The sequence below is a fragment of the Strix aluco genome, chromosome 8 (genome assembly GCF_031877795.1).
Source record: "Strix aluco isolate bStrAlu1 chromosome 8, bStrAlu1.hap1, whole genome shotgun sequence".
Classification (NCBI taxonomy): Eukaryota; Metazoa; Chordata; class Aves; order Strigiformes; family Strigidae; genus Strix; species Strix aluco.
The window spans coordinates 2,563,103-2,588,049 of record NC_133938.1 but is presented as its reverse complement, the minus strand read 5'-3'; the positions used below and the strand labels follow the sequence as shown (position 1 = coordinate 2,588,049).

At 52.3% G+C, this 24,947-nt stretch overlaps 2 protein-coding genes across 3 annotated transcripts in view; both read left to right on the top strand.

Annotated features, from left to right (window-relative positions):
• Window positions 1–1,573: 1,573 nt before the first annotated feature.
• On the top strand, window positions 1,574–15,769 carry AK4 (adenylate kinase 4). Of its 2 annotated transcripts, XR_012624093.1 has the most exons (6): window positions 1,574–1,865; window positions 8,249–8,368; window positions 10,763–10,935; window positions 11,867–11,985; window positions 13,053–13,763; window positions 14,620–15,769. XR_012624093.1 is itself a non-coding variant. In XM_074831819.1 (5 exons), the coding sequence occupies exons 1-5, from the start codon at window positions 1,721–1,723 to the stop codon at window positions 13,165–13,167; spliced, it is 672 nt and encodes a 223-aa protein (XP_074687920.1). In that variant the 5' UTR covers window positions 1,574–1,720; the 3' UTR covers window positions 13,168–15,769. The 2 variants fall into 2 exon arrangements, 1 of the variants encoding a protein (XP_074687920.1); XM_074831819.1 differs by having other exon boundaries at window positions 13,053–15,769.
• A 1,690-nt stretch (window positions 15,770–17,459) lies between these two features.
• DNAJC6 (DnaJ heat shock protein family (Hsp40) member C6) overlaps window positions 17,460–24,947 on the top strand; it is a 52,710-nt gene continuing 45,222 nt past the window's right edge. The window contains exon 1 of the mRNA XM_074831808.1: window positions 17,460–17,888. The gene's annotated coding sequence lies outside the window, so the exon portion shown is untranslated. The remainder of the gene's footprint in view (window positions 17,889–24,947) is intronic.

Sequence of the window (24,947 nt, the reverse complement as noted above, 5' to 3'; positions counted from 1 at the left end):
TATCTGCCGCCTGTACATCTGCCAGCTCTACATTTGGAGGCTGCATGTCTGCAGGCTGTACGTTTGCTGGCTGTACGTTTGGAGGCTGTATGTCTGCCGCCTGTATGTTTGGAGGCTGTATGTCTGCTGGCTGTACATCTGCAGGCTGTACGTTTGCAGGCTGTACATTTGAAGGCTGTACGTCTGCCGGCTGTACATCTGCCAGCTGTATGCTTGGAAGCTGTGTATCTGCCAGTTGTACATCTGCTGGCTGTACATTTGAAGGCTGTACGTCTGCCGGCTGTACATCTGCCAGCTGTATGCTTGGAAGCTGTGTATCTGCCAGTTGTACATCTGCTGGCTGTACATTTGAAGGCTGTACGTCTGCCGGCTGTACATCTGCCAGCTGTATGCTTGGAAGCTGTGTATCTGCCAGTTGTACATCTGCTGGCTGTACTTTTGCAGGCTGTACTTTTGCAGGCTGTACGTTTGGAGGCTGTACGTTTGCAGGTTGTACATTTGCCAGCTGTGTGATTGCAAGCTGTATGTCTGCTGGCTGTGCATAGGCAAGCTATGCATGTGCAGACTGCGTTTGCACACTGCGTGTTTACAGGTTGTGCGTTTTTCAGACTGTCTTTGCAGGCCATGCACCTGCAGGCTGTATGCTTGCAGACTGTACGTTTGCCAGCTGTACATTTGCAGGCTGTGCATTTGCAGACTATGCAGGCTGTGTGTCTGCAGGCTGTACGTCTTCAGGCTGTTTGCAGGCTGTTTGCAGGCTGTGCATTTGCAGGTTGTACATTTTTCAGACTGTTTTTGCAGGCTGTGCATTCTCAGATTGTACACTTTTCAGACTGACTTTGCAGACTGTGAATTTACAGGTTGTACATTTTTCAGACTGTCTTTGTGGGCTGTGCATTTACAGGTTGTACGTTTATCACTGTCTTTGCAGGCTGTGCATTTGCAGGTTGTACATTTTTCAGACTTTGCGGGCTGTGCGTTCACAGGTCGTGCATTTTTCAGACTGTCTTTGCGGGCTGTGTGTTCACAGGTTGTACGCTTTTCAGATTGTGTGTGTGGGCTGTGCATTTACAGGTTGTACATTTTTCAGACTGTCTCTGCAGCCTGTGTGTTCGCAGGTTGTGCGTTTTTCAGACTGTCTTTGCAGACTGTGCATTTACAGGTTGTACCTTTTTCAGGCTGTTTTTGCAGGCTGTGCGTACGCAGGCTGTCTCGGCAGCCGGTCCGTTCGCTGCCGGTGCGGTTGCAGCGGTGGCCGCAGCCCCCCATGGGGTCATACCCCCCACCCCCCCCCAGCAGCGCCGGCGTGGTGGCCGTGCAGGACGTGCACCGCCCGCCCAAAGCCCCAACGGGTGTTTTTTAACAACCGTCCGCCCGCCCCCCGGTGCCCCAACCGCAGCCCCCTCCCTCCCCACCTCCGCGGGGACCCCCCCCGGGGCCAGGCCGGGCCGTGCGGCGGGGGTCCCGTCGCGGGTGGGCTGCGGGACTACAAGTCCCAGGGTGCCGCGGCCCGAGGGGGCGGGCGGGCGGCGCCGGCAGCCGGTGCTCCCCCCTCCCCCCCCCTCCCCCCCGCCCTGCTGATGTGTACGGGCCGCGGCGGCGGCTGGATGCGGGGGGAGCGGCTGGGCTCGGCACGGCTCGGCACGGCGCGGGGGGGCCGGAGCCGCCTGACGCGCTGTCCTGCCCCGCAGGGTCCCGGGCCGGGCTCCGGCAGCCGGTCATGGCCTCCAAGCTGCTGCGGGCGGTGGTGCTGGGACCCCCCGGCTCGGGCAAGGGGACGGTGTGCGAGAGGATCGCCCGTAGCTTCGGGCTCCAGCACCTTTCCAGCGGGCAATTCCTGCGGGAGAGCCTCCGTGGGGGCGGCGGTGAGTGCCCCCGGGGCCGCCCCGTCGCGGGGGGGGGACGGGGGGACGGGGACGGGCACACACGACACGGGGACAGTGGGGACCGGCGCCGGGGTGGGGGTCTCCAGCCCCGCGCATCTTCGATGGGGCGGCGATAGGGATGGAGATGGGGATGGTAATGGGATGGGGAACCCCCACACACCCCCCTGGGTACCCCGTGGGTTGGTTGTTTTTTTTTTCCCGTGGGGTTGGCACACAGCTCGTTGTCCGCCGCCTCCTTCCACCCGGAGCTGCCCGATAGAAGGAGGGTCTGATGCCCTGGGGAGGTGCGGGTGCGTAATGGTTTCATCCCTGCGGCGGGTGGGTATGAATAACTCGCCTGCTCACGCACCGACGGTTAACGGCGGTGTCCGGGGACGCGGGTGGCGTGTTATGAATAACTCCATTGCCTCAGGTGGCTGCGCAGGAATGGGGTAAAAACTGCCAAGGGCTGGACGGCAGATGGCTGAAATGTTGGTGCACGCTGAGCCTGTGTGGCACCCACAGGGGGAGGGATGGATTGAGGACGTGCCACGGGGGAAACCCAGCTGGAAAAATCGCTGCGGGTCACAGGGTGCTGTGGCCGGGTGCCGTGATGTGCTGGGCCGTGCCAGCCCTGGCAGCGAAGCCGGTGGGGTGTTATGAGGTGCCGGTGCGTGTCCCCCCATCCTTATAAAACTCCCAGAAAGTGGGGAGGCGGAGGAGGTGGGACCCTTCGATAGAAATAGAATCGTTACGGAATCATCATCCCGAAGGGACCCGTCAGTCCGGCGTTTTTAGAGTCATCTCAGTCCAAGGACGGCAGGGAGGCATCGATATACCCAGCTTTTTATCGGCGGCGGCTCTCTGCTCCTGCCCGTCCCGTGTTTGACACCCATCTCCAAAGCCCTTGGGACTACCGATGGTCTTTGCTGTGTTTGCGCCCCAGGCAGCGCTGTCGGCTGGGGAGATGCTCCCTGGCCCCGACGAGTGCTCGGGAGCGGGCGTGCTGCACCCCAGCTTGCGCTCGGGTTCCTCCGTTAGGCAATCCCAGCGTATTTCTTTTTCCTTCTCTCCTCTGCTAATGTGTGAAAGCCTGACCCAGGAGGGAAGCTGACTCACCGGGCAGGGGAACGGTAAAACGGCATTGATACAAAACAAGCCGAGAAAACTAGAAGTGATTTCCCTTTTTTAGAAGGGTAACAGAAAGGGGGAGGAAAAAAAAAAAGGGAGGGTAAAGTTTTGGAGAGCTGCATGCTCCAGGGAGGGTGTTGCACGCAGCACTGTCACTCATATAAAAATATCCAGATTTCCTTTTATAAATAAAAAGGACAATAATATTTCCTTTGGAGGGAAGCTCAAAATTAGGAAAATCCCAATGACTGCTTTGGCTGAAGGACAAAAGGCGTGGGTGAAAAGCAAGCAGAGGTGAGGCGTGCGGGAGTGGGGCAGCGCAGTGAGACTGTGTGCCCACCCGGGAACTTGCATGATCGAGCTCTAAGTGAGCGTCTTTCCTGAATTTGGTATTTCAGTTCATAGTCTTGCTGTAGAGCTTCTCTGGGGACACTGGAGAAGGAAGAAGGGGCTGTGAACGGAGTTAGCTGAAGGCATTTCCCAAAGTGCATCGGGTAAATTCAGTTTCCCAAAGAAAACAACACAGAAATGCGGGTAAAATTACTCAGAAGTAAATCAGCCTTAGTTTGGTACAGCTGCGTGACGTTCAGGTCCCACCTTTGACTCAGCCTCTGGTTACAGCTCTCAGTAAGCTGCAGCTATTTGCTATTTTTTTTTTTGCTATTTGTTTTGGACAAGCTGTTACACGCCCGTGCTGCAGTGTGCCAGCTCCGGGGGAGCCTAGGTGGAAGTAGACTCTCCTCCCGAGTTTATCATCTGCACCACTGGCTTTGCATTTTAGGAGAGCTGGGGCCCTTTGATACAAACAGATTAATTACAGAATCATCATCCCGAAGGGACCTGTCAGTCCGGTGTTTTTAGAGTAATCTCAGTCTGAGGACGGCAGGGAGGCATCAATACACAGGATTTTCCTGCTTGCCCTTGCATGATATAAAGTAGCCGTGGCTGCGGGGTTTGGGCTCGGGCGGCATGGAGGGCTCCAGCTGCCGAGGAAGCCCGAGCTGCCCGGTGCAGAGAGTGTGCCTGGCTCGGCACTGGTGTCGGTGGCCTCAGGAAACCAGGACTTTGCTTTGCAGCCGAGTGAAGCAGCTGAACGCACAGCCATGGCTGAAGTGCTTGAAGTTTTGCTGGGAGTAACATCCCCTACGGCGCGTTTGTCCGTTAATTAGTGGCTCGCTTAGTGAGTGGCCGCCCTGCTGTAGGAAAGGGACTTTTTAAGTCTTGGAAGGCTTAGAAGCTGTGCTTTTGGTGCTAGGCAGGGGTGCTGGAGGGTGGTGAGCCATTTCCTTGGCCAGTACTTGCCCTGGTACCCAGGTGATGTTGGCAGCTCTGATGTTGACAGCATCCTGGGCTCTCAGCAGGACTCAACAGTTAATTTGCAGTACAACTTAATTTATTTTCCAAGTGGCTTTGACTGAGGGTCTGCATCCCCTGAGAGACATGTGGGTCTTGTGTCTGCCCCACCCTTCCCCTTTGATGTTCTTCATTGGAGGTGTCCCCTCCTTGTGACAAATTTCATTTGTTAGCGTTGACCAAAGTAAGCACAAAAGAAAGGCCAAGGGGGTTGTGTGCGAGCCCCACAGTCCTTCTCCCCACCTTCCCCATGGGTGAGGGTCTTCTCTGGCAGAGCCGTGCACTGAGCCAGGAGATGCAACCTGCCAGCCCTTTGGTTTTCCATAGGGTCAGTGCTTTATCTTTACATGCGGGACCGGCAGTGATACTCTGCCCGCGGGGTTTTCCCCCGGTGCTGGCTGCTGCCCCCTAGACAGACCCCACTGTCCATCCAACAAGCCCGAGTTTGGGGCCACACCAGGCTCCGGCTCCCCAAAGCAATGTCCTGCTGGCAGAGATGGGGTGGGAGCAAGGGCCCTGGGTGCAGCATCCGCATCAGGAAAGAGGTCCCGGGGTCCCAAAACTGGGGTGGCATCTGGCCCCGGCCAGCTGGCGTTGTTGCAGCTTAACAGTGCTGGTGCGCAGGCGGCTGCAGCTGGTGCCCTGTTAACCATGTGGCGTTTCTCCTCTTCGTTAACTCCAGATCGTGTTGCTGTAGCCTAAATAAAAAAAAAAATCATGTCAAAGGTTGCACTGTAGGGCAGAAAAGTCCAGGGTTATCTGGCAGGGTCTGGAGGCTGCCAAGCGCCGTGTTTGGGAACAGCCTCTCCTCCAGCCTGTCCTGCCTGGTCCTGGGTGGCTGTTTTGTTGCTTGTGGCCTCGGCTGTAACTCGGTGTTGCTTTGATAAGGAGGGACGGCTGCCGATGAGGGTCGCGTGGGGGAAGCCACAGAGAGCCCGAAATCCCATGCGTGGATTAAACTCACGGTCATTAGATTAATGGGATTAAGCCTGTGAGTCAAGAGGCTGTTTTGCACGGAGCTCGGCACTGCTGGCTGAGCTCAGGCAGCACCGAGGAGCGTCTAAGGAGCCCCTTGCTACCTGGAGTAACTGCATGCAACCCTTCTCTGCACCTGGCCATAGCAACAGGGATTTTGCTTCTCTGATAGGTGCAGTGCAGTGCAATAGGGGTGAGCCCCAGGTCCTGATGTGGGGGGACCAGGATCTTTCACCCAGCTCGGGAAGGACTGCCCAAACCCTGCTCCCCTTTACCTTGTGGCTGGGGAGTGCTGTACTAGGGGGCTTGCGTAGAGCAGGATGGGCTCTGGGGCTGATGACTGGGGTGGCTGGGAAGGGGATAGCAAATGTAAAAATCAGAGATAAATTGGAGCTGCCTTGAAGAAACCCGTCGGGAGCAGGGCTGTGCTGCAGGGATGATGCTCTTCGGAGCATCTCTGGTGTTGGGCAGCTCTGCAGGTCCTTCATGAAAATACATGCCTGCTCCTCCTCGGCAAGAGGAAGAGTGTGGTGCCGCGTGTGCTTTGGAGGAGGGAGAGGCTCCAGTAGCTGTCTGGAAGCAGTCAGCACCCTGTGCTGGTGCGTGGACCCCTCCCCGTAGTGCATTCCCCCCATGCTGCTGCATGCCCCCACATTGCTATGTACACCCCAGTGCTGGTGCATGCCCCGCACGCTGGTGTGTCTCCCCGATACGTACGGGGAGGGGCACAGAGGAGCAGCATCCCCAGCCACAGGAGTCATCCATGGCGGAGCAGTGGAGAGCTGCCCACCCGTTTCGGGGGCGTGGGAAAATCGCAGCCTCCGTGATGCCGAGCTGTGGGCCTCCCCTCTATTTCCAGACTTCACAGCTGCGACTGGGTGTATTTTCCAGCTCCAGTAGCCCCGCTGAGCAGCAGCCGGTCCCTCGGATGGCCAGCCCTCCTCGGGGTGGAGCGGGACCTTCTGCTGCAGCTCCAGCCTCCGCGGCCACCGGGCTCTGCCCTGGGAGCAGCTCTGCCCTGCCAGCCAGCGCGTTCCCTGCAAGCCTGTGGCAATGTGCAGACCATGTGAATAAATATGAAAAAATGTAGGCGGATGCAATAATATTTATGCCCTAGCAGGTCTCTGTGCTGGTTGCATAAGACGTCGTGTATTCTTTCCATCCCCGTGTCCTTTGCTTTCCCAAGCAGGAGAGCTGCCAGCAGCACTGGTGACGTACAGGCAGCGACAACAAACTTGTCATTGCAAAAAAGGTATTTTCTGCTCTCGGTGCTTGGCAGCCACCGTGGCTCCAAGCAAAGAGCTGCTCAGCGGGGCGAGCTGAAATGCCTTTGTGGAGCGGAGGAAGGGGGACACGGTCCCTGTCCCGGCAGTGACTCAGCCCCGCAGGCTGGTGAGTCAGCGCCTGCTGCCTGCCCCGTTCCGGAGGCTGGTTTCCAACCGGGGAGCGTGGCAGCCCTGACCTGCCCCACTTTCCTGCCAGGCATCCTCTGCAGATCGTTTCAGGAGCCTGCGAGGTTTCCTGGGCGCGCCCTGGCCTCGTGATCCCAAGGGGGGGTCCATGCAGGCTGCGTCTGCGTCAGGTTCCCCCGTTAGATCAGATGAACTCTCTCCAGGAACTGTCTCTCTTGCAAAAAAAACCCCCTCCTGCAGCTCAGAATTCAGCCCGCAGCCAGGTGCGTGTGCCTGCCCGCGTTGACATCTTGCTGCAGTCTGGAAAATGGGAGCCTGCCTCCAAATGCAGGATCCTGTGGCTTTTTTTAGAGAGGACTCATACTTTGGGAGGGCTAAAATGTGCTGTCCTCACCAGAAATCTTGCAAAAATTGATTGCGAAATTGTTCATTTCTGGTGACAAGTGCTATTTCAGCTGCTGTGGGAAGAGAGCAGAAGAGGTGTCGGTCTGGTCCTGGTCCAAGAGGAAAAGGCCAGACCTCTTCTGGTGGCAGGATCAGGACTTGTCACACACGGTGGCAAAGAATATTTGCGTTTTCCAAACAGTTTCTTTGTGCCTTTGAGTGGCTAAAAGAAAATCGCAGGCAAGCTGTAATGTAAGAACCAACTGAATTTATTGCATTTCTCCTTGAAGTAACATCTGCTTTACCCCAGCTTCAATAAAAATATAAGCAGAATAAACCCATAACAAACCTGCTGGCAGTGGCTGCCCCGGGTGATGCCAGGCTGCCATGAAAGTGGATCCAAGACATGGTGTTACCTGTGCAGAAACCACCGCTGGCTTGTCCTCCAGTGTTGTCAGCTCCAGCTGGGCGATGCGGGGGAGAGCCAGGCAGGAGCCTGGTACGGTATATTTACCTTGCAGTTACACCGCAATTATGTTCTCAAGGATTTGATCTTGGAAATAATTTTCTTATCTGAGCGTATCTTAAGTTGAGGCTCTGAAGTCTTTGGATGGGAAGCCGTCTTCTGCTTTCAGCAGCGATTTAACAAACGCTTTGAGGTTTGGGTTTCGCATGAGCTTGCTGGTCATGCCTGTTTACTGATGTTTCGCATGGGAAATTGTGAATTTGCACCTCTTCACATCGTTTATAAGTGATGACGCCAGCTTTTTCTGATGCTGGTTGTACATGGAAACTTTGTGCCTATGAGCCGAGTGCTGCCAGATCTGCAAGCATTGCTCAAATGCATCATTTGTCCTCCTGGCTTCACTGGAAATGTCTCCTCTGTGGCACCGTGGTCTTGCTCGGGGGGATTTCAGGCATTTGCATTTTTGCAGCACCGAAAGGACCGCGTGGCCCCTGGCTATCAGAAGCGACAGCTATGAGCAGAGGGATGCTGCCGAAATGCTCCTGGATGAGCGATTTGGGAGCACAGGCAGAATTTGAGGGGGAGCGATATTTTTTAAGCGGAAATGTCATGCTTCTTTTTTTTTTTGTCTTTTGTGTTTTTTTTTTTCTTCTCTTGAACAGAAGTTGGCGTCTTGGCAAAGCAATACCTTGAGCGAGGCCTTCTGGTGCCGGACCACGTCATCACGCGCGTGATGATGACGGAGCTGGAGAAGCGGCGAGAGCAGCACTGGCTGCTCGACGGTGAGTCCCCTCTGGACAGGAAAATCCCAGCCCCCTTTAAAAGATTATTTTGCTGCTAATGGTTTGGCAGCACCAGGAGAGAGAAAAACCAGAAGGTGCCTTTGCTGGTCGTGGGAGGAGAGGCAGGAGCCAACCTGCCAGCAGAGACTTCTGCCTGCGGGTGTTTTTTCCCTCTGCCCTAAGCAGCAGCACGTGCGTGTCCAGCTGAGCCCTTGGCACGCATCCGGGAAAGGGAAGGGCAGGAAAAGGAGATGGGTGTTTCATAAAGCCGAGCCAGCAAGCAGAGCAGGCCTGGAGGCAAGCCAAGGAAAACCTCTTTCCACCTCTGTATGTGTGCAAAGGAGGTGCTCATCCCAAGCCCAAAAGCCACCTGAGGTGCGGGTGGAGAAGATGCTGAGAGCAAAGCGGCAAGGCAAGCGGTGAGAGGAGCAGCAGAGGGTTCACCAGGAGCTCTGCAGCCTTCGGTGGTGAAGCTGTGTGCCAGCAGCTGCGGTGCATCGCTGCCGGTGGCCTGGGAGCTGGCGAGGGCTGATGGCAGCTCTAGAAACTGCTTTGGGGCTTGGTAAGGGGATGGGGCAGGGCTGGGCAGGTCGCATTTACCCGTGGTGTTGGGCACAGGCAGGTGTGACACGTGGGGACGAGCAGCCGTGGCTGTTGCAGGGGGAGAAACCCTCCCTCGCCAATCTGCCGGAGCTCTTTGAAAGAGTCACTGCATACAGATATAAGACTGAGCCAGCTGATTTATAACTTGGGCTTTTGGAGTGCTCTCAGGCTCCTGATAGGGAAAACACAAAATAGTTTACAACTAAAATAAGTCCGCGGTGTAGTGCCATGGACTGAAGGGTGGTAGAGCTGGGCTGCTTCCCCACATGGCCCTGAGTGGCCCCAGAGGAGGGGTGGCTTGTGCCGGGGGGGGGTCCGGACGAGCTTTTCTCACCCAGCAGGGATCCGGCAGCGCTGGTGGGTTCCGGCAGCATTGTCCCTGTGGGCTCACAGGGTGGGTGTCAGAGACCTCAGGTCCTGTAGGTTCAGGCTGCCTTGAAGATTCCTGTGAACCCTCACTATTAAAATTTCATTCTTATTACAACAATGCCACTTAATTCATCAGGGAACATGGCAATTAACAAATATTACAGCAACAAGCGTTGCATAAACAAGTAAATATTTCACTGTATTAAAACTCTGGCGTTTCAACATGTTGATGGGGTTTTGCATCGACACGCTCAGATGCGGGTTCTTGCAGCTCAAGATGCTGATTTCTCACAGTACAACCCCCAGCAGCCCAGCCGGGGGACCAGCTCCCATTTCATCACAGCTTTGCATCCAGAGGTCCCACAGAGGGTGCTGCAAGGGTGAAACAATTCCAGCTGTGGGCTGGTAATGAGGATTTTGGGAGCCTCCTGCTTTGTGTGCTGACCGCTGCTTATACCAAGATGTTCGAGGGCCAGGCTGCCCCCGAAATTAAAATCTGAACGCAGGCAGCGGCGATGCTGGCAGCCCTGCACCGTCATGTTCCTCCTCCTAATTTTGGGGGAATTCATCTGCCTGGGGGTGCGAGCAGTGGCTGCAGCCAGAGCCCCACTCCAGCAGTACCGTGACGAGGAGCGTATTTATTTCAAGTGGTCTGTTTGATAATATAAATAACAGACTGACTTTATGTATTCTTTCTCATAATGGTCGATTCATTCCCTGTGCCGATGCCCTGACAAGCTCTCAGCTAATAATACTCTGCTTGGGAAAAGCCTGGAAGCTCTCAGAGGGTTTTACAGATGTAAAAAAAGGTTAAAAAAGTGAAAAAAGGCTGTTGTTAGAGAAAGCTAGAGAGACCGGCTTGGAGTCACCCCTGGTTGGAGTCCAGTGGCAAGAGCAGATGCTCCCACCAGCTCGCTGGTTTTTCGGAACAAAAGGTACCACCTGGTGCCTCGGAGGATGGGGGTTTTGGAGAGATGGGTGATGGCTGTACAAACCATTTTACTGCAGTGCTCCTGATGTCCTCCATGTAAACCAGCAGTGTGTTACTCATCTCTGCACAACATTTTGTTTCCTTCAGGTTTTTCTTTGTAATTCCAGCATTTATCCCCATTTAGTTGTTGCCTGTTCCCTCTTACTCGCCTCCAGCCTCTGTGCAGGGACGCCGGCCCTGCACCAGACACGACTTTGCAGGAAAACACGAGCCCACGGCGACCCGTGTGTTGTATTTCGGGAGTCGGTGCTGTAGGAGCTATTTTTTATTGTTGCCATATGGTGGATGCCTGTCTTTCACGCCGCTTGTGCTATAGTGAGGAGCCGTGGTGGTTTTGCAGCTCCGGGGCTGTGGGGCGGGCGGTTTTGGCTCCATCACTGCTGCTTTCCTGCCTCACATGACAGCCCTTTTCTGTTGCGGTGCCTGCACAGGTTTCCCTCGGACGCTGGGGCAAGCCGAGGCGCTGGACAGGATCTGTGAGCTGGACCTGGTGATCAGCTTGAACATACCCTTCGAGACGCTGAAGGATCGCCTGAGCGCCCGCTGGGTCCACCCGGGCAGTGGGAGGGTGTACAACATGGACTTCAACCCCCCCCAGATCCAGGTAAGAGCTCATAGTGTTGCGGTGGTGGTGGCTGGGAGCAATTCACAGAAGGAAAAGATCAGCGGAGCCTTTCCCTGCGTGAGCTGAGATCATTTTGTATCAGCAATAGCGTGGCTGGCAGGGACAGGGAAGGGATCTTACCCCCGGACTCGGCACTGGTGAGGCCGCCCCTCGATGAGTGGGTTCAGTTTTGGGCCCCTCACTCCAAAAAGGCCATTGAATGACTCGAGCATGTCCAGAGAAGGGCAACGGAGCTGGTGCAGGGTCTGGAGCACAGGTCTGATGGGGAGCGGCTGAGGGAACTGGGGGGGTTTAGTCTGGAGAAGAGGAGGCTGAGGGGAGACCTCATCACCCTCTGCAACTCCCTGAAAGGAGGGTGCAGAGAGGGGGGATGAGTCTCTTGACCCAAGGAACCAGCGCCAGGACAAGACGGAATGGCCTCAAGCTGCGCCAGGACAGGGTCAGACTGGCTCTTAGGAAGTATTTCTTTGCAGAAGGGGTTGTTGGGCGTTGGAATGGGCTGCCCAGGGCAGGGGGGGAGTCCCCATCCCTGGAGGGGTTGAAGAGTCGGGTTGACCCAGCGCTGAGGGATCTGGTGGATTTGGGGAACGGTCAGTGTGAGGTTCAGGGTTGGACTGGAGGAGCTTCAAGGGCTTTTCCAACCAAGATGATTCTGGGATTCTGTAAAAAAAGCATTGGGGAAGAAATCCCGGGTAGTAAGCACCGGAGCACTTTGCCTTTGGGAGCCAGCCTGAAAGAGTTGTGCTAAGTGTTAATTAGGAAAATGGGCTTTATGTTAAATGCCATCCAAGGATGCTCGATTGATGCGGAGCAGGCCGAGGCATTTGGCAGCGGTGGCGTGGCTGGGAGATGCCGCGTGGGCAGTGGGGCTGGTGGCTGCATCCCCGCAGTGGTCTTTGCCTTCCCGCAGGGCGTCGATGACCTGACGGGCGAGCCGCTGGTCCAGCGCGAGGACGACAAACCCGAGGCTGTTGCTGCCAGGCTCAGAAAATACAAAGATGCTGCAAAGCCAGTAATAGAGCTGTACAAGTGAGTCGGACCAGGCAAATAAATCCCGGCGTGCCCATAAAAAAAGATTTTGGGAGGGATTTTTTGGCTGCGGCAGAAGGCACTTGCCTTCTGCCCCCCAGCTCCGCTCCGTAGGGTGGGAAGCCTGTTTGCTTTCAGAGGTGCTGCCCATCAGCGCTACAAAACCCAACCACTTAAGAGTTTTAGCTTCTTTTTGGGTGAGTGTCCTCCAGCACAAGAGATGGAGAAGCTCTGAGAGGGCTCAGACCCTGTCCTGCCCATGCAGAGCTGTCGCTGAGCGAGCCAAGGGTCTGCGGGCCGGTGGGGCCGGTGATTTTGCAGAGGGCAGCTCCTCTCCTGTGTGCACCCACGAGCTGCTTTCTACCCTGCTTCTAACTAAACCCGTTCGCCCTGTGCTGTGCAGATCCAGGGTGGTATGTGCCATGCAGTCACCCTGCAAAAAATCAGTCCAGGGCCTCGAGATGTTTAGGTAAAGTACAGGGCAATTGGGAAGAGGGCAGAGACCCCAGGGCTGGCTCGATGGGTCTGCTCTGAGCACAGACACGTTCCTGGGCTTGTCCCTGCTGCGCTGCTGGTGGTGTGGGACAGGCATCCCCTGGCTGAGTTGGGAATAGATGGATTACTGTAGGGTGGCAATTCACTGCTGAAAGGGAGCGGGTGCCCGGGGGCATTTTGAAAAGCAGAAGTGGTCCATGGGGGGCCAAAAGCGACCTTGCAGGGGAGGAGGGAGAATTGGAGCCCTGAATTTCCCACTCGCTTAAGCACATGAATAAATCCTGCTGATTTACGTCTATAAAGTGCTTTAGAGAGTGAGTGGTCTTTAGGGGGATGAGGGTGAGCTGTCGTCGTGGGTAATGTGATTATTTGTGCTTACCTGGGTTTGGCTCATCCATGTGTGAGTGCAGCTGGGTGCAGCGAACGGTGCGGATGGGAGCAGCCGCCGCTCGTCCCCATTATTCCCCTCCTTTTGCCCAAAAAGCCATCGGTGAGCTTCCAGCCTGGCCGGGCTGTCCCCAGCCATCCTCAGGAAGGGCTGGTGCTGACTTCTTCTCCCATCTCTCTTCCAGGAGCAGGGGCATCCTTCACTCCTTCTCGGGGACAGAGACCAACAAGATCTGGCCGTACGTGTACACCCTGCTTTCCAGCAAGATCCCACCCGTTGTCTCGGACGAAGAGAACTAAACAGCTTGTGCCAAGGACCAAGAGTTAATTCGATGACGGATTTGGTTTCTCTGCACGGCACTGGGGCTGTGCTCAGATTAAGCGGTCGTGTGGTGTCAAAAGTCCCTTCCCTGGGTGTACTGAGTGACATTGGTGGATACATGGTTATAGCCAGTATCGGGGCCAAAAGATCTTTGCTTATAAGGTCAAGTCTGCTAGAGTAAGGGGTTTTTTTCTCTTTTGAGGCTATAAAGTATTCCTGCCTACGGCCCAAGTACACACACAGATCAGTGATGCAAACCTGGGTAATGATCATACCAGGTCTACCCAGCTTGCCATGATGTCCTTGCCACCCCCGTACAAACCCCAGGCTCTCTTTGAGCCTACAATGTGCCATCCCGTTGCTCCACAGTACCGTTTACTGCAGACTACTCGCTAGGTTTTTTCTATAAGTTATTTTCTATTAGATTTACTTCTCAGAGAAATAAAGCTCTAAAAAGGAGGACTTAGCCCAGCGGGAACTGGTGAGCAACATGGAAAAAGTGCAAACCGTGAAGCTCAGAAATGTGATGATCACGTTTCCAGCTTTAATATGTGTGAGAGGGAAAACATTGGAGGTAAAACACACACTTGTGCTTCTTCCATAGAGATGAAACCCCTCTTCTAAGAATCTGCTGTACAGTCGAGTTTTCATGAGATGCTGTGACACTGAGCAGGATCTGTGCTGGGGATGAGCTGCACTCCTTTGTGCTTACCTTGTTTATAGCTTTTAATACTACAAGATACAGTCATGTTGTAAGAGTTTCTCCCAAAGAGTTATTCTGATGTGTGCTTCAGTTTTGGGGAGAAATCAAGTCATTCCATCTTCTGTGCTGCCTTTGTCCCTGAGGTCCCCTGGAGATGGGGGGGTCCCTAAGCAGTTCCCGCTGCGGCTGCAGCATCCCTGGCAGAAGTGGCTCTTTCCCCACGAACGCCCGGAGGGATGAGAGCCTTCTGTTCCTTGGGATGCATGCAGGGGCTGCCGAGGGCTGTGCCCAGGCATTTCCCTGAGATTTACAGCATCATCTTGAGCGTGTTGCTCCTCTTCTCATGGGCAGGAGCCTTGTGGCTGAGTGGAGTGGCTTTTCTCAACTGGAAGTACTGTAACCCTCTTCAGTGGTAGGATGCAGTACCTAAGCAATGGGGACGTTCTTTTCGTCTCCTTGAGTTGCCTTATTTTATAGACTATATATTTAAGAAAAAAGCAAGATGTGTATTTTTAAAGGTTTAAAAAAAAAAGTGCTGAATTTTAGCATCGACTTTTGGGAGCTCTGCACGAAGCTGCTTGCGTTCGCAGAGCATGCTGCAGTCTGCCATGCGTGGCTCAGCAGGAGGACAGAAAAGCTGTCACTCCCTGTCACCCGTTTGATTAATTAGAGCAGCCTGGGCAAGTTTCTGTTGCTGAAATGTCACTGTTTTTATTTTTGCTTGGAGAGTGGCCTTGCGGCAGGGGAGGGGGAGCTGACTGGCTTTTTTACGGAAGCACAGGCTCCGCATGCGAAACTTCGGCCCATCCCTGGGAGTCTTTCATCCCTGCTGAGCCACCCGCATCCTCGTGCTATCTGAGAAGCCCCTGATGTTTTTTCTCTCCATCTGAGGTATTTTTTCCCAGGCTCTCTCCTGATAACGGAGCCAGAAGCCGTTGGGCATAAGCCGAGCTGCCTGCTCGTTGCCTGCCTGCGGGTGAAAGTGATGATGCAGTGGTGGCAGGGGAGGGGTCTGCATCCCCCTTGGGATGGGAATTTCCTGGGTGGGAGCGGAGGGATTCACTGCTGTCCCTGGGGGGCCTTTCCATCCCCCCCAGAGCTCCCGGGCTGGGAGGACACAAATCTTTCACCCTGCAATGAAATCCTATTTAAGAAAGATTTCAGATTTTCCCATGACCCTCGGACGAAGGTCTGGGCCGTTTTTAAACACAAATCTAGAAATAGCTGAAATGTGTGTGCTGTTTTCTTCCTAACAGTGTTGGGCAGGAGATGATGGGGAGGTATTTTTAGGCTAAAAAAGCAGCCTGGCCGCGGCGGGCGGCTCTGCCGGGGCCGAGTGCCGGGCAGGGGGGCTGCTGCCTTCTTTCCCTTGCCTAGCTCTTGCGTCTCATCCTTCCCTGCTGCAAAATGCCTCCTGCGGAGAGGCTAGCCCCACGCAGCGCCCAGCGGCAGGACAGGGCTTGCAGATGCCTTTGCCCCAGGAGAGCCGCCCGAGCGCTTGTTTTAAAGGCTTTGAGCCCTATTGTAGATGTAGAAATCCCACAGCCGTGCATGCCTCGAGCCCTCGGGATAGATTTTTCGACAAGAGTTGTCGTACGGTGCATTTTCATAGACCAAATACCAGCAGGGATGAGGTCCTGGAGCGACACGTGTCCCTCGCCTTTCATCCCCACCGCGCTCCCCTTTGGTACTTTACTGTGAATCTCACGCCTTTTCTAAAGCGACAGCAATTTTGTACCGACCCAAGATACTGTGTGGTGGGAGGAGGGTCACCGCTGGCACGTCACGCCGAGTTTTCTTCCTGGAGTTTCTTCCCAGTGAATCACTGCAGCTGTGTTACTGCTCGGAAGATGTAAATAAATTTTTTCTCCTGCTTATCGCTGCGCTGGCCGTGTCTGTGTGTGAGTTATAGCCGATCTCCGGGGAAAGCTGGGCTGTGCACGAGTCTTTTCCCTGCGCCGAAGCTGCGGGACGTGCCTGCAGGTAGCAGGTCATTTTTCACCTGGGGTTTCTTTGCAGGAGCTGAGGAGGAGGAGGAGAAGGGGGGAAGAAGAGGAGTCAGAGCATCCCCACTTGAACACAGGAGAAAATCCCTCAGTGAAGGGGATCCCTCAGGTGTTGGGCTTGGACACAATGCTGCTGCTTGGGTCCTGTCTTACAGCCAACTCCTTTATTTGATATAACCCAAAATATTGCTCAAAAAGCCAGTTCTGACAGTGCTGGTGAAGCCGGTTGCTCCTGCCCTCCCATCCTTGTTGCACGTAAAGTGGTTTTTTTATTTTCCTATTTAACTTCCCCCGATAAAAGTAATGCAGAGCATTAGGCACAGCAATTGCCTGTGGCCTGTGTAATCCGTCGTGTGTATTTTGGTAGAGGGAATTAAAAGCCATAAACTGAAGTGCCTCCACCCATCACTACCGGCTTGCAGATCCAATTGTTTTTTGCTTTTTTCTTTAATTCCCAGATAGCAGCTCAGGGCCCTCAGTCCCCTGTTTGGAGTAAGCAGAGGCTCAGAAATTATTAGGAGAAACAAAAAAGAGGGTGATAAGCAGCGAAACCACTGCCCGTGAGGTGAGAAAGCAGAGGGTCAGCCTCGGCGTTCCTGGGTGAAGGAGCAGAATCCAGCGAGAAGGGTGGGGGTGATGCCGGGGTTCAGGATCGTGGCGATCTGGAGGCAGAGGAGGGATGTGTTGCCTCCACACAACTCCGTCTGAGGGTGCAAGGGCAGATAAATACAAGGAGGGAAAAGAGCTACGTAAGCTAGAAAATGAACTCGGTCTAAAAACAAAAGTTTGGAGGTCAAAAAGCAGAGAGGAATGTGTGACTGCCAAAATAGCTAAGACCAAAGCCTTGGCTCTCCCTGAGTGCCATCAGGGTAGCAGGGGTGGCACAAGGGTGGGTGTCCCCGTCCATGCAGCCTGACCCACAGCACATGGTGGGGTGCCTCCGGCCCCCCCCAACATGGGGGGCTTCTCCCCAGCCGCAGGGGACACTCACCCAAACCCAGCACAGCCGGGTGTGCGGACAAACCACCCTGGCACCCTCAAAGCAGCGTGGCCCTATTAAATATTTCTGTGAATCTCAGAACAACACCAAAAGCATGAAAATTCCCACCTTTCCCTTATATTTGTATATATTGTGCAATATCGATCCCTTCAGGTAAGGTTTGTAGCATATTACTCTTTATTTGCTTTCTGCATTCCATGCTGCTTATTAACAGCCCAGTTATTTTAACTGGTCCTTTCACGTATCTGCCCCGGGGGACCTGTGCCTTGAACTCCTCTGTCATCTCCCCATCAGGCATTACACTGCTCTGCTCCCCCTGGGCATTGTGCGGAGAAATTAAAGCTTCTGGGACGCTCCGATGCGGTGGGGATGGGGGATACCCAAGGGAGATAACTGGAATTACCAGAAGAGATGGCATTGATAGCACTGACCCCATCACATCTGTAGTTATGCTGCGGTAAGGATTTGGGGTACTTAATAGCATGTTTATAGCATCAGCTGGTGCTAGTCTTCCTGGGTACCCAGGGAAGTGCCTTGACCAGCATCCCGCCCTGTTCCGAGCTCTGCAAAGCTTTGCCATGCTGCATCCCCGCTGAGTCCGTCCAAATGATTTAACCTTCTCCAAAAAGGAAAAAAATCAGGGGGAGGGAGGGGGGGAAAAAAAAAAAAAAAAAAATTGCTTGGGTTTGCACTTGATGGATCAGACCTGCAGACTCCAGATCCCACTCCATGCCACATTTTAGAAGATGTGATATGTCTGCCTCCATCCTCATCCTTTCCTGAGTCTCTATAATCCCAAATATAACCCGGCCGGGCCCAGAGCGACGCGCAGTTCCCAGGCAGCAGCGTCCCAGCCCGTGGCCGTCGCCCCGTGACCCGGGATTGCCACCGAATGACGAGTGGAAGGCCGGCGTGCAGGAGCACAGCCGGGCTCCCCGCTGCTCTGCCGCAGGAGCTGGGAGAGGAGGATGCACGCGTCTGAAAAGCAAGGTAAGGAAAGCTTAGCCATGAGCGGGGGGCGATGGAAGAAGAGCCAGAGGGTCAAACAGGGGATGTTGTTTACGGCAAATGTGCTGAGTAATCATCGGGGAGGCACACTCGGGTTCTGCAGCTCGGGATAAAGCAAAAACCCTGCTTTAATGCCTTGTTATATAATAGGTTGGAGGGAAGGTATTGCACTGAAAACTGCTTCCCTTGGCAGGGTAGCACATAGTGCTGTCTGACGGCAAGAGAAGGTGCTGAAATTCAGCAATGTATAGCTGGGCGTAGAGCGTTTAATAACCCCGAGCTGCCTCCTGCTCTGGCTACCTCGATAACTCCATGCAGAGTGCGAGCATCTCTTCTTGCACCCCAAAATAGGTGTTTGTGCATTTTAGGACTGTGAAAGTCATTCGGGCAATGAAGAAAAATGAAGTGATTTTCAGGCTTAAAATAGTAATTGTAGCTTATATCTGAACACAGCTATACTTCCCACAGGAAGGGTAATTAGGGGTGTGTGTGAGTATAGAAATGCTGCTATGAAATGCTGATATCCAGCCTTTTGCAGTGCATCCACTGTGAAGCTGACCTTCAACCCCCCCCGTTTTTATTATGCCAAGACAAGCACAGAGCTGCAGTCCCTTTAAAAACCCTCCTTCAGGCCGGAAAGGATAAAAAATATATAGCTAAATGCATATATCATTGCCTTTGCTTCGGGAGGGGATGGCAGGGATGGGGTGGCTGTCAGGGCTGCCTGCTCCCCACGGCACCGCTGCTTCAGGTAGGTGTTTACCCCCCCCCCCAGCATCACCTCGGGAGCACTGCGACTTTAAATCAGGATGTATTTAATGTCTTGCTGATGTATTTGTGGCTGTCCTTACTATAGTCTTATTTTGGATACTGCCAAGGAGAGGAGGAGGAGGAGAGGGAGGAGGAGGTGGAGGGTGAGGAATATTTTGGACAGGCCCCCAGGTCTGCAAACTACAGACTTTATTCACCTTCTGCTTTTGGACTAGGGCCTCCATCTTCTGATATTCCTTCAACTGTGGATTTCTCTTAGTCATAGCCTTCCCTGAGAAAAAAATAAAATCAGATCAAATCAGTGTACCAAGTAAATCAGATGGCACAGGCAGCATGAAGGCAACCTGGGCTGCACTATATTTAGCCAGCCATGACACAGCCGGCTTGTTTATGGTCCCACAAACGCTCCCAGATGATAGATGCAGCATTTCGGAGCGGCCGCAGCCTTTAAGGAGGAACTGCATTTTGTCCTTGAGCCCCAGGTTTTTCCTGCGCGCCGCCGGCAGCGTCAGCGCCAACGTTTAATTGCTGACCCGACTAATCCGCCTGGCTGACGGCTTTGCCCTGCTGCAGATTAATCCCGGGGCCTCCCGTTGCACCCGCCGCGGCGCTTTGCACCAGTCCTCAAAGCGGGATTTTGGGGCAGGATTTGCTAAAAGCCATCTCGCTTTGCTGCGGAAATATGGTGGCAGCCCGGGGGCCACGTGGGAAAGGGAATCGCTGGAGCGTAGTGGTGGAGAGTTGGGTAGCCAGATGTGCTCCTGGGTTTGGGGATCAAAACTGGGCTATCGGGGCTCACGGGCTCGGTGCTGACACTGTGGGGTTGTGTTTTACCGCACGCTCAGCTCCACTGCAAAAATTAGATTAGAGATGCTTTTTCAGGGGTGGATAAAGCAGCCCAGGGAATCTCTCAACATTAAAATGCTATAAATATTACATTTTATTATTTATACTAAATTATAAACAATATTCTATGAACTCTTATGGTAGTTTACATTACAATAGTATATGAGGCCCTGTTTTAATAGGCACTGTAAACAACATATAGTTTTCTTTCTCCTGAATAAGTTCTTGTCTTCAGTAACCAGAAATAATAAGGATGGGAAATGATATCACTTACATCCCTTAATCATGGCTGGGAAGCAGAGAGATGGAGAAACTGGGTGTGCAGAACCAAATCATGCAGGGAAACTGAGGCGGGGGCTGGGATTTTCTCCAAATCCTCTGAAATGGGGTTTTTGCCATGCAGGAAACCTGTGAAGTTTATTCCCTTCCCCAGACCGTGTTTTGAAGCAAAAAAAAAAAAAAAAAAAAAGTCCCAAACATTTGAATCCCTTCTCCAAGTTATAGTTTTCATGGAGAACTTTACAGAAAGAGCAACTTTCTTTCTAGCTCGCAAAGGTTCTGTGGGGTACGACGTCTGTGCCCGGGTCCCCGCCGCGGCGTGGGGGCAGGTGTGAAGGCATCGCGGGGTAGGATGCAGGCAGGCTCGCCGGCTCTGCACACATTTACTCCTGGCATTTCTTTTCCACCCCAACAGATTTTTGAAGGTATTTAAACTGAAGCACATCCACGCAAAACTCCCAGCCTGGGAGCCACACGGCATAATTATTTTAAAGCCACGTGGTATAGACAAGCCCCTGCGATATTACTTTGTGAGTTAACATACGTGGTGATAAATTATTTCCTGCCCTAAACGGTGCTGAAAACCCAAGCTGGATCTGGGTGGAGCCCTTAATTTCCCTCAGCTCCATCACCTGCCCCTAGCTCAGGGTTGTTTGCAGCCTCAGGGAGAGCATCCCACGGCACAGAGCGGCTCTCACTGAACTCTCACAGCAGTGCAGGAGGCATTGCCAGGAGAGGAAGGCTGCTTTGAATCCTTTCTGCTGAGTCAAGCACGCCTCAGCTGGATGTTCATGGAGCTTTTCTATTGCCTGGCCTCTTGAAGGCATCCCAGCAATGCATTCCCAGACGAGCGACCAAGCTGTGGGATCTGCAAGAGGCTGATTCAGTTTGCATTGTACGAAATAGCAAAGTTGGGTTTGTTACCTTTCATGGCGTAAAGGGGTCACCAGGAGAAGGCTGAGGGTGTTGGTACCCAGCCCCTGCTCCCTGCCTTGCTTAAAGGGCCTGTAATGTCACCGGGGACCAGACTTCTGGCTCCTGTACCGCTGAATGTGCAGCCTGCATCCAAAGTCATGATGATCTGTTGCAAGCTATTCCCACGCCAATGCAACTGGGTGTCTCTCCCCTTGAATCGCATCCAAGCTATTCTTCCAAAACTGCAGAGAGCTGTGTGGATTGAAAACAGCATTGTGGGAGAGAGCATATGCAGCCTTGTAGAGTCTGCTTGACTATTACTTTGGAAATGATGAGCCCAAACTGCATCTGAACCCAAAGTGCATCAGTTAGGTGTGATGCAGGACATGTAAGTCAGTAGATACTGTGAGCTGAGCATCATCTTTTAATGTTTGATGCCTGGGACATCATTTTTTAATGTTTTTATACAACAGCCAGCACAACAAAGCTCTAATACTATAATTTTTAGTATTACATAAAAAATATGCCACCAAAATCTGTAAGAAGGTAGAACCACTTTAATGGGGATGTGTTGGGTTTCTGGCAAACCCTCCTGTGCTATCAGACTCACCTGTATCTTCCTACTCTGCATCACCAGGCCCTCCCTTACATATCCATCCAAGAGGAACCATCACTTTGAAGCTTGGAGTGAGGATGCTCGTCCCCTGGCCCGTTCCTCCAAAGGAAACCCTCATCCCACACATCCTAAAATGACGTAGCAATGGGAGCGGGTGAGGTGGGCAACAGCCATCGGCACGGGCTGGCAGTGCCAGCTGTAATTTCTCTTCTGTTTTCATGGAAAGACTCACTGCATTGAGGCATCCTTGGTCGGAGCTACCTGAGAGCAATGACCTGACTATTTTCATTATATTATTTGCTGCTGGAGTCTGACCCTGAGCACAGCAGCGGTAGCTGAAGCTACCCCATGATGACTCACTTGCTTGTATAATTTTTCTCCTTGTTTTTACCACCAGCCATTTTCCAATGCAAACAATAATGCGCTGACAAGAAATCCAAAATTACACTTTGGATTTTTTCTATGCGTTTAAAAACGCAAAAATCTGGGCATTGTATTGTTTTAAACACAGTAGGACAAAGTGCTAATGCAATCTGCGGCTCTGCATTATAAAGTGCATGAGCTGAGTAATTCCTCTTTGCAACTCGTTGCAAGTTGCAAGCAGCCAGGTTTAAAATAAAGCTGAGATTTTTCCGAGGTACCAACTATGGACTCACATCTGTCTGGGTTAAGGCATGTAGAAATTCTCTCGTCACTAGCAGAAGTGTTTGTGTGTCTCTGAACTCGAGTCTTTTCACTCTAGCAGGGATTACATATATACATATTTTGCAGGCTCGCAAACAGGCTTTAGGAGGGCTATGCCCAGGTTTTTCTTGGTATTTAGCCACTTACCTCACAGCCAATGGGAAATGATGAGTGAACGGTAGTTAGGCAGCAAAATATCTGATTTTTACCTAAATATCTGATTTTGGCCTGAGGAATTGTACAAATGGCTGTACAGCCTCCAATTTTCCAACAGTTTGCAGGCTGGGGGCTTTCTGAGCGAATGGCGATACACTCCTATTTAATGGCCCCTTATAGATTTGTTTTTCCCATACATTTCTCCACTCTCTTTGTGAAGCATGTACATTTTTAGCATCTACAACAGCCTTTGGCAAGCAGCTCCACAGCTCAGTGTTGCTGAGGAGCCAGTCAAATCCTTGAATACTCCGAAACAAAGTCTTGGGCTGAAATGAGTAAGTTGTGTATCATCCCTGACAGCACTTTAACAAGACTAAAAGGCAAGAAATACAAATATGCAGACACAGCAATACGCTTAATGGCGTGTGCTCTCATGGAGAGGAGAGGATAGGAAAGAAGATGATAAGAGAATCAAAGACTAGTCACATCCTAAGTCACTGGAAAACTAAAAATAATGATAAGCAGCCGTGCAGGCTCACCGGTGTGCCCCAATTGATTTGACAGATAAGCAAGGCAAGCGCAACCTTGCCGAGGTTCCTGGCAGCGTGCAGTGAACCTGGCCTGCCCAAAGCCCCCTGACACTCTCAGGATAATGATGTTCAAGTTTTGGCACTATGACCAGAAGGAACACTTTTGTGGGAGTGGTTTCTCTGCCATCAGTACTCGAGGGTTTCCTTCTACATCAGGGGTTTCCTTCTACAGAAGCTTGCATAAGGACCATGAATACTCTGAAATGAAATGATGGCTGTTGCTGGACAAATGCTCATGAATATGGTCTTCAGGGTCCATCCACTGAAGAACACATTCACTAGAGCTTCTGCTGCGGAAGCTCCAGGTGTCAGCGAGGTGCTGAGTATTGTGGTTAAGTTTCACTACAGCAAAGGCTCAAGGCTTCCTCTGATGAAGCAAAGAAAAGGTTAAATGGAGTTTAACACTTAAAAACAACTCAAACTTTCTCAGGACCATGTCTGCTTTTCTGCAAAGATGAACAAGACAGGAACAGCCAGTTTGGAAGTTCCTGAATATCGGGGGGGTTAACAAAGGATTAGATCATTTGACCCCCCTCTCTCCACCTGGATCCCCATAAACCAGCCCTGTTTGCCTGTGGCACACCACGCCCCACACCGCTGCCATACGCTGCGCTGCCCCGCGTAGCCACTGCACACAGGCAGCCTGTGGCAGCTCCTTATTTCTCCAGCACACCCAGGCACGGACACACTATTCCCACGTACAGAGAAAGGAACCACACAGCCATCCTTGACTCTAGTCCAAATACCACTTATTTATCCTCAGTACAAGTCTGGATACTGCTTTCAAATCATATTTCTGGCTCTGTACCAAGAGCTGGTACCCATTTTGCTATCACGTGCCCATTCCCAGAGTAGTGCACGGGAATCGATGCTCCTGGCCAGCCCATGGCACGGCCCAAGCGATGAATGGAGCCTCCAGATGAGAGGGCAAGAAGAGTGATCCTTGCTGTACAGCCCATGTACACCCCAAAGCTTGACCCACACCTCATCTGAACATGAAAATGCAAGGAGCTTATTCTAGAGGAGTAGGAATTGCAATGGGTCGGCTCCTGGGGTTTTCTTTTGTCAGCTTTCACCACTGCTATGACAGTGAAGTGTCAGGAATGCAACCCTTATGCATCCTCCCTGATTGCCTCGGTACATTCAGAGCCTGCAAGAGTGGAAGCTGGTGCCTATAGATAAAACATAAAAGTGATGGGAAGGCTCCTGCCAGAGGGAGGGAGGGTCTAGCTAACGCTGTAACAGGGTAGGACTTGGCCTAAGATCAAGGCAGTCCCAGGCTGAGGATCTGGCTATTTTGAGATAAAATGATTGTTTAGAAGATGCCATTTATTCTAAGCTGGCCTCAGAGATAAGTTGTAAGGTAAATCCTTTGGCTGTATATGTAAAAGCTTATTCATTGCCTCTTGTAAAGATTGAGACTGATTTGACAATTGCTATTCTGATGGGAAAGAGAGGAGGAGGTATTTTGGTTCTGATTTTCTCAGGACAAGAAGTAAAGCAAAAAGGGTGATATCACACAACTTCCTAATCACCTTAGTGAGCTGTTGTGATTTCTGAATTGGTATATTTAAAAAGAAAAAAAAACAAAAAACCTATAACCTTCTTCTGAGGTGGAACTGTTTTGGCTCTCACCATGGCTTTGCTTTTATTCCTCACCTCACTAAGCCTTCATCAGGAGGGAAATGCAATTCTAAGGTGACAAGAACCAGGTGGGTTGAGTGGAAAGCAGCAGATGCAATCATGAGGTAACACTTTCTTGAAGCTCATCCAAATGACGCTAGATGGCTTAAGTTTTTAAGATCTTTGGTTTATGTTTGAACACACCAGGACAAAAAATAAAATAGAAAAATTAAGATATTCTTTATCTGCGGCAGTAATGGCCCACAATCCAGTGGCATTATTTCTTACAGTTCATCTGTGCTGATAGTAATTGGGGTGGTCCTAGCCCAGACAAGGAGTTTGTCAGCTGTAATCCATTCAATCAGGTTTGCTTAACCAGGGTTAAACAAGTGGCTCTTATTTAAAATTCTTGCAGGTGTGGAGGCCTTGAGTATCTTGGGGGTGGAGGTGTTGGTGTTAGTGCTCCTTGGGGACATAGGTAGTGGGACAGACTTTTTCCAAAGATTATAGGGTTTTTGCTGGAGTAAAATTGTTATGGGGCAGATCCAGGAGGAAAGATCC

Bases quoted from the DNA above. Each gene is read 5' to 3' on its own strand.
- AK4 (XM_074831819.1), top strand. From the start codon at position 1,721: ATGGCCTCCAAGCTGCTGCGGGCGGTGGTGCTGGGACCCCCCGGCTCG. The intron at 8,369-10,762 runs GTGAGTCCCCTC...GTGCCTGCACAG, and splicing joins GCAGCACTGGCTGCTCGACG to GTTTCCCTCGGACGCTGGGG. The intron at 10,936-11,866 runs GTAAGAGCTCAT...GCCTTCCCGCAG, and splicing joins TCAACCCCCCCCAGATCCAG to GGCGTCGATGACCTGACGGG.